This window comes from Leptodactylus fuscus, chromosome 10 (genome assembly GCF_031893055.1).
Source record: "Leptodactylus fuscus isolate aLepFus1 chromosome 10, aLepFus1.hap2, whole genome shotgun sequence".
Taxonomy (NCBI): Eukaryota; Metazoa; Chordata; class Amphibia; order Anura; family Leptodactylidae; genus Leptodactylus; species Leptodactylus fuscus.
The window spans coordinates 33,335,390-33,350,084 of record NC_134274.1 but is presented as its reverse complement, the minus strand read 5'-3'; the positions used below and the strand labels follow the sequence as shown (position 1 = coordinate 33,350,084).

At 41.8% G+C, this 14,695-nt stretch overlaps 1 protein-coding gene across 1 annotated transcript; it reads left to right on the top strand.

Annotated features, from left to right (window-relative positions):
• Window positions 1-5,574: 5,574 nt before the first annotated feature.
• Window positions 5,575-14,388, top strand: LOC142183318 (intelectin-1-like). Its single transcript, XM_075258361.1, has 7 exons — window positions 5,575-5,638; window positions 6,040-6,207; window positions 8,658-8,905; window positions 9,390-9,548; window positions 13,697-13,817; window positions 13,903-14,006; window positions 14,236-14,388. Exons 1-7 carry the CDS (start codon window positions 5,575-5,577, stop codon window positions 14,386-14,388), a joined length of 1,017 nt encoding a protein of 338 aa, XP_075114462.1.
• Window positions 14,389-14,695: the final 307 nt, after the last annotated feature.

The window sequence follows — 14,695 nt, the reverse complement described above, 5'->3', positions numbered from 1 at the left end:
TGCAGAAGAACCATTGAAAATGATATTGGAATGCACTTTACTGGACAGGTAATAGAGTAATAAAGGAGGAAGTGAGGATACGTCATACTCATACTCCATACCATCCCTAGATTAGTGGGAAAGTGGATAGGCTAAATGCTATCCTCAAACTGAAAAATTCACAAAGCTATGAAGAGACATGGGAAGCCAGACAGAGTGTCTTCATCTGGCCCCATTCTCAATAGGGTACACATCACATAGGAAAACATACTTGTCACCTTGTGAGGTGCTTTTTAGTAGTGTCCCAAGACTAGACTGTATTTTCCTTAGCAAATGCAATTCCAATATACCATGCTGAATATGTTGTACCTTTGCATAGTGAATTGAGAAAAGCAAACAATAATGTTTATAGTTCTTTTCTAGACCCTGAATATGTGACAGGATCTCACTCCCTGTAACCAAGAGACTGGTTGGTGATAAAAAGAAAAAGAGTCTTGACCCGAGGTCTGATGGGCCCTTCCAAGTGTCGCCAACAATATGCATCAGACAAATTAGAAGGGGTAAGTACCTGGACTCATGCCATCCATTGCAAAAAGGGTACTGCCCCTCGAAGCGATATGTATGCTGACACTAACGATTCTGTGGTTCCAGGGGAAAGCTAGAACCCCTAGGATTCCCCTTAAAGACTTAAGGAGAGGCGAAATAATGGTTGACTGGTCCATCTAGATAGGTAAACCATTGAGGGGTGGCCTGAAGGTGCCAATACAGACATAAAGAGAGAACTTTTCAGGCGTTGCTAATTAGACTTGCACTATATAGAAAATCATTTTCTCTCTCACCCATTGAAATTTGGACAATTTGGGTATTATTGGGTTGTGGGGAGACTGAGAATAACACACATGATAAATCAGCATTTCTAGAGTCAACAGAAGAGTTGGTTTGTAGAGATGAGCGAACGGCATTCTAATCGAACACCAGGTGGAAAACTCACTAAAAATTGGATTCCCCTCCCACCTTCCCTGGCGCGTTTTTTGCACCAATAACAGCGCAGGGGAGGTGGGACAGGAACTACGACAATGTAGGCAGTGAAAACAAATCAGAAAAAGGAATTGGCGGCCGGAAACAGATAACCTCCAATTTAGACGAATGGTAGATTTACTATTTGACTAATTTGGGACTGTGAACTATATGAATGTGAGACAGGGAAAGAGCTACAGGCAGGGTTAGCTAGGGATAACCTTTATTTAGGTGGGAATGTTACTCACACAGCTCTTTGGGGCTCTATCTTGTCGGGATCCCTGTCAGCTTGCGATATGCACGAGCTGACTTTTTCCCATAGGAATGCATTGGCCAGCGTTGATTGGCCGAATGCCCATACTAACATGCTCAGCTGGGCTATTCCTTAGTACTACTAACATGCTCAGATCGGTTATTACACTAAGGAATAGACCAGAATGGAAACTGCTGTGGACCAATTTTAGACTCCGCCTCCTCAGGCAGAACCAACGTTGATTGGCCGAATCCCATAGACTGGACAATCAACGCTGGTCAATGCATTCCTATGTGAAAAAGTCATCTCTGGCATATTGCAAGCTGACAGGGAATCCCGACATAATAAAGGTATTGATGCCCCCAGACATGCTTCCCCTGCTGTCCCAGTTGCTTTTCAGGGTGTTGACATCATTTCCTGTGGTGTGATAGTGGACTTGGTGACCCTCCTGAGTCGAATGGATCCCCTGTAGCGAAGCATTTTCTCCCACAGTCTATAATGGGGTTCGATATTCGATCGAATAGTCGAATATTGAGCGGCTATTCGAAACGAATATCGAATCTCGAACATTTTACTGTTCGCTCATCTCTATTGATTTGTGGTCAGCAGTCAGAAACATACGAGTCTTGCATGTTACAACAAAATGATAACATATGTCCATTTTTAGTTGCATCAACTAGCCTGTTCTTCATGCCTGAGGAGATAGGGCTACAACATGTATGTATAGTGACCTATAGTGCCAATACTTTAAGAAATGTGAATCTCACCGGTCCATTCTCTGGATGTTTTATATACTGTCAGTCACATACCATGGGCAAACAAGACTATTACCATCTTACAATATAATGAGTGGGTACCCGAGTCCTTATCGTTACCTGGAATAATGTATCCACAAAAAAATATATATCAGAAGAGCCGCAAGATCAAGAAAACAATTCATTCGGTTAATATTTTGTGACACAGACATGGAATTAAAAGTCCAAAAAAGTCCTTGGAATCTGGCTAGCAGCTCCTAATGTACCCTGGGTGTGGGTTATATCATTTCCAAAAGGAGGGAAATGTGAAAGATGCCAGCTTGCATCTATTCTCCATCTTACATCCTTTTCCTGGGCATGCCGCCATCTTACATTTCTTTCTTGAGTGCTGTCTACAGCACCCCTCGACGCTATATTGGGATGTGGCTTCTTCTGTGCTATCCAATAGCTATGTGCCAGAATCAGCGCCGCACCTCCCATGAGGCGACCTGAAGCGACCGCTTCAGGCGGCGCTATGCCAGGGCCCTGGGGAGGGCGGCATTTTTGCTTACCTAAGCCAGCACCGCTTAGCACCGAGCGGTGGATTGGGGAGGCCCTGTGGACGCAGCGCTGCTCCAGCGGCCCCCCCTCACGCTCAGGCAGAGAGCAGGTCCTCTCCCTGCCTGCTCTCTGCCTGTGAACGCGCTAAGCCCCACCCTCTTCGCGTCACCCCGCCCCCTTCGCTCCACCCCACTCCACCCTCAGCTCTGCCCCCTCCTCCCGGGGGGGGGCTTTCTGTCGTCCGCCGCGGGCGGCGAAAAGGGCAGGTTCACCCCTGGCCAGAATGTTACAACTTTATACCCAATATTACAACTTTATAGCCAATCATGTGATGTTGATTTTATTAATCCCACCTTCTCTTGGTCTATACAATGTATAACCATATCTAGCTTTCCCTCCATTACCCAGAACTCACTATGCATGCTAGCTGTGTATGGGTTTCTCTGAGCCAGCTCTTATACCAATTGTAATAATATGGACTTCAGTATGATGCTTAGAGCGGATTGTGCTCACAAGATACATGATAGTCTGTTCATTAATGCTCAGCGACTTATTTCTTATTTTCCTTCCCCGCCTTTCAAAATTCAGAATTTTTTTTATTTTTCTTTCAACATAGCTTGTTTTTTGTGTGTGTCAAATTTTACTTTCATTTGGCACCATTTTGTTTTTTGATTAGCTTTTTTTGGGGGTCCTTGAGAAAAAAATCCTATCATAATCCTATCATAATTTGTTTACATTTAGTTTTTATGGCGTTCATTCTGCATTAAAGATTACATGGCAACTTTGTCTGGCGGATTGGTATGATTTCAACAATACCATATTTATATCGCCTTTCTCATATTTTACCGTTTACAAATGAAACGTCACTTTTTGAAAATGAACGATTTTTGCTGTACTCAGATGCCTATAACGTTATTGAAATATAAAGGTAGGATTTATTTAACTTATTATTTGCTTATATTTTATTCTTAATTTTATATTTTCAATTTTTTTTGCAGCCTCACAGGGGGACTTGACCTGGGATCTCTGATCCACAATGCACTGTACTGCAATACAGAGTGCATAGGTTCCTAAGTGGCACAGGGAATGGCAATCAGGAGACCACTGCTTGGCTTCCTGGCAACCCGTTGGCCCCCTGATCTTGCCCCAGACCTCCTGGATGCCATGATCACTATTCTGCTATTCCGTAATCTGCCGGAGTATCTTTTGACTCCTGCGACTAGTTCTGGACCTCGGCTGTTTAACATAGCCAAGTGCCGGAGGTAATACTGTAGGCACAGCTCCAGTACCCATGGCATTACAGCACCTTACTATGATGGCTCTGAACGTTAAGTATACTCTCAGCGCAACGTAATAGTTTGGTGCAAAGCGGGAAGGGGTTAAAGGTGTTTTCTGGATTAAAAAAATTCTATAACCTATTATAAGGATTGGTCATCAGTATCAGATCAGTGAAGGTCTGACCTCTGGTAACCATATTGATTACTTTCCCTTTCATCCTTACTATAATCCTCTTTTGATTCTAACTCTTGGTAGGAATTCACATGAAGGGTGGGGTGTTTGTTTTAGCTTTACCAGCTGTTACATGGGCAGATAACACTATTGACTTTAATATAGTATTGTCCTGACATTTCTATAAAAGTTGACACCTTGGCCATTAGACCAGATACAACCAGAGCTGAAAGAACGTGTGAATTGGTAAGTTTTGTATCTCACGTGAATTTATAGTCAGAGGCTTCATTTTTATTCCAGACTTTGAGATTACTGTTATACATGCAGGGGGTTTAGATGCATTTTTGGAAGGTAAAGCAAGGATTGGATAAAAAAACAAGAAGTATTGTCTGACCTCTGTACTTTCTCTAGTTTTATGATTCCTATCTGATTTCGACTTGGATAAAAAATGTGTTCAAATCTGCAAAAGTGATAGATCCACTTTTTGAAGTCCAAACCGGGTGTGGATCATACAGGGTGAGAAGCTATAAAGAACAAATAGAACTTGCCAGTTTCAGTCTGGCATATCCAGTTTGTGAAATATACGGACTGTATTTTAGCTGTATTTCTGAGACCTGGTCTTCATTGTAGATATTGTATTTGGAGAGATATGAGGACAGATGTTGAAATAGAGCAGATTTACTAATACTAACTAATAGATAGTGTACACGAAGTCATGGCCCCTTATGGGATGTGTCTAAAACTCATGATAAATGTGGTCCAAGGCATGCAGTCACCTTCTCAGGATACATGGCGCTTCACTCCACCCATGTGATTTAGCAAGTACAAATAAATGATTCCACTAGCGCGGTAATAAAACCTTTTTTATTGTAGCATTGTCCCTTGGTCATGACAAGGTAAGGTATTTTTGGAAACGCGTTTCTGTCCACTAGGTTCTTTACTCATGACACTGAAGTGTATTGACTCAGTAACAGCCTCAGTAAGTCTGCACTGTGGGTTTTAAAGATTTTAAAGAAATCTTTATAAAATACTTGTTTTTTCAAGAACATTACACTAGAATTCTGGCATATTTTTACAAATAACTGTCTAAAGCTGACAATGGCAAATAAATCAATAAATCTATACTATTCAGGTGTTTATAGAGGCTATACTAGTATGTCAACATATAATAATATTCATAGTTATTTGCTCAAGATTTGTGTTGGCATACAAGGACTAAAGAAATGAATTTTTAATTTCTGCACCGTCTTCATCACTTTACGGAAAAGGGGAAACTCCAGGGTTGTAAGGTTGGCATTGATACCTCTAGCCTTCATAATTGTTCTCTGTGTCCGTAGATTTTTGTTTTTTATTCTTATTCAATTCTGAATGCCTTATATGGTTGTGACTATGGGTTTGATCCAGGATCAGATGGCTTTATACATTGTTATTCATGTCTGAGATCAACTTTGCATCCTCAAAAAGTAAGAATAGCAGCCCCGTAACACATATAGCTGCTGACTCAGGCGAAATTCTGGATATGCACTTTATTTGTATGTAATGTATTTTATGTTTTTTTTCCTTCTTCCATACTAGGCGAGCATGCTGGTGCACAGTCTTTTACTGCTTTACTTTGTACTTGCTGGAGAATGTTCTTCCAGATGTGGTGAGTTCTTTGACATATAATAAATGTAGGTGAAGTAGTTCTGTATATGGAAAGATAATAGCAAATCTGAACTACTGGGTGTTCAAATGCATGTTACATTGAAGATCAATCGTTTTCCGTTGGTACCGTCTAATTTTTCGTGGTTCTGCAGAGAATCAAATATTTGCTGATTGGTACCCCCATAATAAAGCAGATTTCTGAGGGTCCCGGGAACAATTCATCATGTGATCAACTTATTTTTAAAGGTGCCTTCGAATTGAAATGGATTGCAGAGGGCAGGTGCTCAAAAACCTTACAAATTCTATATACTGAAGAATAAAATTTCTTTTGGATTTTTAAGTGGATGATTATTTGTAAAGTTTAATCATAATGCAAAGTTCTATTTTTCTCACATTTCGTAGGCCATGCAACTGTTTCAGAGCTAAAGGAAAAAATTGAGGCTTTATCTGCATGCTTGGACAATGACAATACCAATAATGCAGCATCAAATTCTTGGTATCCTACTGGCGGACCAGACTATGGATACAGGAGCTGCACGGAAATCAAGAAGTCATATACATATGCTGATGGTGAGATAATGCACCCATTATGAGTATCATACCTATATGAGCATGTTACACATTACATCCCATTTCCATTAATATGAGGGTGGGGTCCCTTTTATGGTTATAAACCAAGCAAATGGTCTTGCCCCTCTCCAGTCTACCTTAAACTCTACCTCAATCCACCTCTCCTCCTGTTTTTCATTGGCCTCTCCCATTAGCCAATCCCTTCACTGGCTACTAGAGATGAGTGAACAGCGTTCGATCGAGTACATGTTCGATCGGATATCAGGCTGTTCGAGATGTTCGATTCTAGTCGAACACCAGGTGGCAAACTCACTAAAAATTTGATTCCCCTCCCACCTTCCCTGGTGCTTTTTTTCCACCAATAACTGTGCAGGGAAGGTGGGACAGGAACTACAACAACAGAGGCATCGAAAAAAAATCGTAAAAAGTAATTGGCTGCCGAATTCAGGTGACCTCCAATTTATACGAATAGTGGATTTAATATCTGGGTCATATGAGACTGTGAACTATGTGACTGTGAGACAGGGATAGATGTACAGGCAGTGTTAGCTAGGCATTACCTTTATTTAGGTGGGAATGTCACTCACACAGCTCTTTGGGGCTCTATTTCGTCGTGATCCCTTTCAGCTTGCGATATGTGGAAGCTGACTTTTACCCATAGGAATGCATTGACCAGCGTTGATTGGCTGAATGCCATACAGAGTACAGCATTCGGCCAATCAACGCTGGTTCTGCCAGAGAAGGCGGAGTCTAAGATCTGTCCACAGCAGTCTCCATTCTGGTCTGATCTCAAATGTAGCAGCGTTGAGCGCACGCTGTGCTCTGCTACACCCTCAGATGCAGCAGAGCTGAGCGTGTGCTGAACCCTGCTACATCTCACATGTAGCAGAACTGGCTGTGACTGGAGTATAAGACATGATGTAACAGCAGAATAGTGACTGCAGCTCTAGAGGTGACTGGAGTATAAGAGATGATGTAACAGCAGAATATTCACTGCAGCTCTAGATGTGACTGGAGTATAAGACAATGTAACAGCAGAATAGTGACTGCAGCTCTAGAGGTGACTGGAGTATAAGACATGATGTACAGCAGAATAGTGACTGCAGCTCTGGATGTGACTGGAGAATAAGTGATGATGTAAGAGCAGAATAGTGACTGCAGCTCTAGAGGTGACTGGAGTATAAGACATGATGTACAGCAGAATAGTGACTGCAGCTCTAGATGTGAATGGAGTATAAGACATGATGTACAGCAGAATAGTGACTGCAGCTCTACATGTGACTGTAGTATAAGACATAATTTAACAGCAGAATAGTGACTGCAGTTCTAGAGGTGACTGGAGTATAAGACATAATGTAACAGGAGAATAGTGACTGCAGCTTTAGATGAGACTGGAGTATAAGACATAATGTAACAGGAGAATAGTGACTGCAGCTCTAGAGGTGACTGGAGTATAAGACATGATGTACAACAGAATAGTGACTGCAGCTCTAGATGTGACTGGACTATAAGACATGATGTAACAGCAGAATAGTGAGTGCAGCTGTGGAGGTGACTGATCCCCACAATCACAAGGTTCAAAAAGACCTTGAAGACTATGGGACTAATCCAGGATCAGTCCAATAGTCAGGAAGGCCTACAAACTCCAGTAACACTACTGCCAACACAACAAGTGTACAGTCTCTCCCCTCACTTTCTGTCTCTATTCCTCTTCCCTCATAGATTGTAAACCCTTTGCGAGCAGGGCCCTCTATCCCACTCTACCATTTGGTCATTGTTAGTAGTATACTTGTTTTGAGTATTTATGTAAACCCTCAAATGTACAGCTCCATGGAATTAATGGTAACTAGGGTTGAGCGATTGAGATCGGAAAAGATCGGATTCCGATCGGTGATCAAGTAAATTTCATGATCGTGATCGGAATTCCGATCATGATCTTTTCCAGCTGGATCGAGGTCGGCGTTATCCCAAGATTGGCTCAACCCTAAAAGTGACTTTTCCCATAGAGAAGCATTGATTAGGGTTGAGGATCGGGATCGGAAAAGATCGGATTCCGATTGGCGATCGAGCAAATGTCACGATCGCGATCGGCTGGAAAATGATCGGAAATCGGATTTTAAAATTGATCTTGAAATCTCAAGATCGCTCAACCCTAATGGTGACCTATAAATAAATAATAGTGATAAATAGTAATAAAATATACCACAACACATCAGACAAATCAGAGGGTACGTGAACAGGTAATATTTGACATTACAATGTGACAAAAAATTAACATATCAGTCAATAGGAGTGAGGGTCAAGCTAGCGAGAACTTACAATCTATTGCATCAACAATTCTTGAACTATAATTGAACGGTGGCAGAGCACATTATATTGCTGGAAGAAACAAATTTCTGTATACAGAATACATTGCTATGAAGGGCTAAGTTATATTATTGTGTAATTAGATGGAATATACACACTGACCACTGAAGATGGGGTGCTCTATCAAACCTATTGTGACATGACAACAAATGGTGGAGGTTGGACCTTGGTGGCCAGTGTCCATGAAAATAACATGAATGGAAAATGTACAGTAGGAGATCGCTGGAGCAGCCAGACAGGAAACAACGCCAACAACCCAAAGGGAGATGACAACTGGGCCAACTATGCCACGTTTGGACGACCTGATGGAGCTACCAGTGATGATTATAAAGTTAGTACTATTAATATGGGTCAAGAGTAATTTTCCCTACAGTAATATACATTTTGTAAGACCAGGTCAAGGTTTCCGTGTGCCCTTTTCTGGTAGCATGTGTTACACTAATAGATAGGATATGTATAACCGATTTTAGCTCCTTTCTGTGAAATCTTGGACTGAAATCCAGATTTTGTCCCTTCTGTATTTCTCTACTAGCAGCTCAAAAACTGTACACGTCCACTCTCTAGAAGTATGGGTGGCTGGGCTCTTGTTAAATGCAGAGAAGCTGAGGGTCTCAATTCAAAAAGTTATATGTTGGGCATTATAAAACTTAGAACAATGCATTTCACAGTGGACAGGTTGACTCTTTTTCTGTTGTGTTTCCTCTTGAGCCATTGGTTTATTGGCCAGCACTCCTCCCATCCTCAAGTGATAGAGGTCAACTGCACTCCATGGTGAGCTCTGTGTTAAAGCCTATTGTTTCCAAATTTGCTTTTAGAATCCAGGATATTATGATATTGTTTCTAAAGACTTGGGGTTATGGCATGTTCCCAACAAGACACCCTTGTCTAAGTGGAGAGATACCGCTATACTAAGATACCGCACAGACAATGGCTTCTTTTCCCAGGAGGGTGGAAACCTGTTTTATCTTTACAAAGTGAGTAATTTGATAGCTTTTTGTAATTACATAAATGGAGTGATTTATGGCATATCCACTGGTGGATGGGCATGCTTAAAGGGAATGTGTTGCCAGATAATGTCCTATTTTTTAACTAGGTTTTATTTTAAACATATTTTTAACCCCTTCCCGCCGATGGCATTTTTTGATTTTCGTTTTTCGTTTTTGACTCCCCTTCTTCTAAACCCCATAACTTTTTTATTTCTCCGCTCGCAGAGTCATATGAGGTCTTAATTTTTGCGGGACAATTTTTTCTTCATGATGCCACCATTAATTATTCTATATAATGTACTGGGAAGCAGGAAAAAAATTCAGAATGGGGTGGATTTGAAGAAAAAATGCATTTCTGCGACTTTCTTACGGGCTTTGGTTTTACGGCGTTCACTGTGCAGCCAAAATGACATGTCCCCTATATTCTGTGTTTCGGTACGGTTCCAGGGATACCAAATTTATATGGTTTTATTTACATTTTGACCCCTAAAAAAAATTCCAAAACGGTGTTAAAAAATTTTTTTTCTAAAAGTCGCCATATTCCGACGGCCGTAACTTTTTTATACATAGGTGTACGGGGATGCATAGGGCGTCTTTTTTTGCGGGGCCGGGTGTACTTTTTAGTTCTACCATTTTCGGGAAATGTTATTGCTTTGATCACTTTTTATTCAAATTTTTATCAGAATTTAAACAGTGAAAAAACGGCGGTTTGGCACTTTTGACTATTTTTCCTGCTACGGCGTGTACCGAACAGGAAAAATATTTGTATAGATTTGTAGAGCGGGCGATTTCGGACGCGGGGATACCTAACATGTATATGTTTCACAGTTTTTAACTACTTTTATATCTGTTCTAGGGAAAGGGGGGTGATTTGAACGTTTAATACTTTTTATATTTTTTTATATTTTTTTTTACTTTTTTTTTTATTTTTTTTTTTGCATTTATTAGACCCCCTAGGGGTGTTGAACCCCAGGGGGTCTGATCACTAATGCAATGCATTACAATGCTAATGCATTGCAATGCATTGCAAAAAAGCATCATCTCTTTTGCAGGCTGTATACACCAGCCTGCAAAAGAGAGAATTTGCAGACCGGCTGGGAGCCTTTAACAAGGCTCCCGGCTGTCACTGCAACATGACGTCGGCTCTGGAGCATGCTCCAGGAGCCGGCGATCCTTGCCAAAATGGCGGCGCCCATGCGCCGCCGGGAAAATGGCGCCTCCAGCGCCTTTGACAGCAGCGTCGGAGGGGTTAATGCCTCCGATCGGTCTGGGGACCGATCGGAGGCATTAGAGCCGGTTGTCTACTGCTTGAAGCAGTAGACACCCGGCGGCTATGACGGCCGCCCGGCTCCCGGGCGGTCGCCATAGTTACAGACCCGACACGCGCCGTACTATTACGGCGCATGTCGGGAAGGGGTTAAAGGATTTTTGGTGTTATTTTTTTTTTTTTTAAATGTAGATTGTGAGCCCTACATAGAGCTCACAATGTACATTTTTTTTCCCTATCAGTATGTCTTTTTTTTGGAATATGGGATGGCGGGATTTTAAAAAAAAAAAAAAAATTGACATGTTATTATCTCTATTTTTTTAAAAAAATTCTGACTCTAAGCAAATAACATGATTTTTTTTGCAGCAGCCACCTCACTTATCAGAATATGGATGATCTTTGGCCTCCCCGAGTCCAGCGAGTTCACGTATATCCAGGTCTCCCATCTGGCTTCCTCTATTTTTCGGGGGCCTGTATCACCTACTCCCACATTTTTTGAGAGATTCTGTAAGGCTGGTGTTGGGACGCAGGGGTTGATTTCAGATATATATCGCCTCATCTCAGATCCCACCCCTGATGTTTTACCTAAACATCCCTACATGTCATGGTGTGAGACCTATTTGGTCCCTTATCTGGAACAGGGCACCTAAGACCTCAGGGTTTTTTTGTTCATACAGAATTTTTTTTAAAGATGTTGATAAATTTGTAACACCTGCCGGCTCTCCTCCATTCTTTTAACAGGTCTGTCCTGGATTGTTACTGGCGTTGTGGTACCCGTCCTGCATGTCTTCCAACTTTTTTGGACTTGTCTTTCTCTCCAGTCTTATTGGCACCAGGTCCAAGGCCTTTTGGAACGAGTACTGGGTGTTAGTCTCCCTTTGCCCCCAGGACCTATCTCGTTAATCTCCGCCCCATTAAACTGTGCAAGCACGCCCTACGTCTTCTTTTATTTCTCCTCAATTCCGCTAGGTGCTTGATAGCCAAGCATTGGTGGCAGCTCGACCCTCCGACACTTGAGGAGTTCCCTGGAGCATTTGATAGCTTTGCGCAATAATGAAGAGGAGAAGTTCCATCTAATTTGGGACCTATGAAAAGCGTTTTGGGCTACTCAGCCTCTGTGACTGTTACAGTTCTATATATATATATATAATTATTTTGACAGAACCTCTGACTGCAGCCACTACCGCAGTCAAGGTCCACAAGCCCCAGAAGGGCGGCCGTCTGCCAGAGCGAAGCATCAGTATGTTCGCGCGGCTCAAGTGTGAACAGGGACCAACGCACGTTCACCAGTTAACTTCACTGGGTGAAGGCGTTCGTGCAGCTCCGCTATGAACCGGCTGCAAAGGAGGATTACACCAGTTGACTTCACTGGGCAGGTGTTTTGTGCAGCTTTAATGGGAATTGACTGCAATGAGGCTTACAACAGTTGGCTTCACGGGGCAAGTGTTTTTTTGTGCAGCTTGAATGTGAACAGGCGGCAACACTAGTTCACCAGTAACTTACTGGGGAACTGCACCTGAGTATAGGCTGCAACCAAGGCTGCCAAGGGTTAAATTTCACCCCTGGTCAGAATCACAAAGGGCTCCACAACAGCTTTGGAGCTACAATATTACTAGACAGACCCCGCAGGCTATACAGTTCCCTACCGGCAGTACCCAGGAATCCTACACTAGAATACCTGCACTGGTAACCTGGCATTGACAGGAACCTAGCCCTGAACCTCTCTGTCTCAACGTAATAGTCAAAGTGTGAACACCCGGCGGGCGTCGGCTCACACCATATAAAGGCAAGTCCCCGCCCACAGGGCAGTGGCCATAACCTCACTGGGCATGCCCAGTATGGGTGGAATGGGACTTAGCCTCAGAACGTCTCCAAAAAGTCCGAGCATGCTCAGTAGGCCAAATTCTGGACTTAGACTCCACAAACCTCACCGTCCAACGCCGAGGGCGAGAACTGGATTGACCCACAGGTGGCGTTGTGCGCCGGAAGGAAAACCTGTGGGACCCCATCCTAACACTGACCTGATAACATCTGGACCTCCCCCTCCCATTGTTGTTCTCCCTCATTTTTTGCCCTTTTCTTCTCCTGTCCTGTCATACCCTATCTTGTCATCAGTTTTTCCTATGTGACCTGTATTTAGGTTTTTATTATTTTGTTCCAACATTCAGTATTACCTTATTTGTGTATAATACCGCTTTTCTTCCTATACAATTCTTAATTTGGCATTGTCTTATTGTTGTTTTTCTTTATTGATAAAAATCGTTAAATAACAGTTAAACAAAAGAATATGGATGATGACTACTATTATGTCTTTGTGGCTAAAATAAAGAATACACCAGTGTCAATGGGTAATTTCATAGTTTATCTAATCCACTCTCTGACTAATGACTTTAGACCAGTGAGAGCGCATGCCTAGAAAACTCTCTCATAAAAGTGAGTTGGGTTTGCTTTAAGTCTATGGTCCACCATCCATCTCCAGTAGACAGGAAGTCACAGGCTATTTAAGGCTTAGTGACAAGAGTTGGAATTGCCAGATTTTTTGTGTTTTTTTTTTTTAAATATACATACTAACATGGACAATCAAAAACATCACCAAAAAAAAAAAAAAAAGTGTAACAAAATTTGATTTAAACAATGGGGCATTTCCTGGCAACACATTCTGATTTTCCCAAGGGACTTCCTTGCAATAGGTGGGGACTGTATTACAGCAAGTACAGATAATCACATCACAGCATATAGAGGCAACTCTTAGTGGACAATGTGAGGACCCTCATCTGTGGATATGTTTTAAATGTCTAAAATGGGTAAATTAATTTTTTTTGTAGCTATTAAACTACATTTTTCCCCCAAATGTTGGTATATCTCTCAGAAATACCCAGTGGTGTACAATGCTGGAGCCTGCCTCACAAATAATGGACCTGCCATTCCGGTTGTGTATGACTATGGAAGCGCTGAGAGGACAAAATCATATTATTCACCAAATGGACAAAGTAAGGTCATTTCTAATGGTATAGTAAGTTGGCAATCCTGAGCATGAAGACGATACAAAACTGAAAATCCATTCTCTGTCTGTAGGGGAATTTGTTCCTGGATTTGTCCAGTTTCGGGTTATTAATACTGAAAGATCTTCTTTGGCTCTGTGTCCAGGAGTGAAGGTGACAGGGTGTAATGCAGAACATGTAAGTATAACTTGCCAAATATGTAATAATAAATTTAATAGTAATCTTGATAATGTGGGTACAAATTAAAGGCGAGAATCTGTCACTTCCCCTGCCACTATGGTCGCCATAAGGTTACTTTTTAGAATGTACAAATAATACCCTAACATGTAGTTGATGATATTCAGAAAATAAGACAGTTGATAAAAGAAATATAGTTTTTCATCATATGTACATGTTATGTTTCCAGCACTGCATTGGAGGTGGAGGCTACATCCCAGAAGGAAATCCCAGACAGTGCGGAGACTTTGCTTCCCTTGACTGGAATGGCTATGGAACTCATGTTGAATGGAGTGCCAGCAAGGACATGACGGAGTCAGCCGTTCTCCTCTTCTATCGCTAACATATAATAAACCTGATTGTAATACAGAGTTAAGTTTGGTATAATAAAAGCTTCCAAAATGGACTGAGCTGCAATACCAGAAACAGCCACTATGCTAACTATGGTTTTGTGCCTAATATATACTGAGGAGACCCCAGTGCTTATTAGATCACTGCAGACTCTTCTATGAGCTGCTTGATGGTAATGCTAGGTGCTGGACCCCCCCTCAATTCTGATTCTGATAACCTATTCTCAGGATAAAAAAAAAATATATATATATCTGGATATTAAATCCACAAATAAATGTTCAGGAAATTAGCAAAGACAG

What these genes read in the sequence shown, in the direction of transcription:
- LOC142183318 (XM_075258361.1), top strand. Translation starts at nt 5,575, where the DNA reads ATGCTGGTGCACAGTCTTTTACTGCTTTACTTTGTACTTGCTGGAGAA. An exon ending in CTACCAGTGATGATTATAAA is followed by an intron (nt 8,906 to 9,389) that starts GTTAGTACTATT and finishes ATTTGCTTTTAG; the next exon opens with AATCCAGGATATTATGATAT. An exon ending in TTATTCACCAAATGGACAAA is followed by an intron (nt 13,818 to 13,902) that starts GTAAGGTCATTT and finishes CTCTGTCTGTAG; the next exon opens with GGGAATTTGTTCCTGGATTT.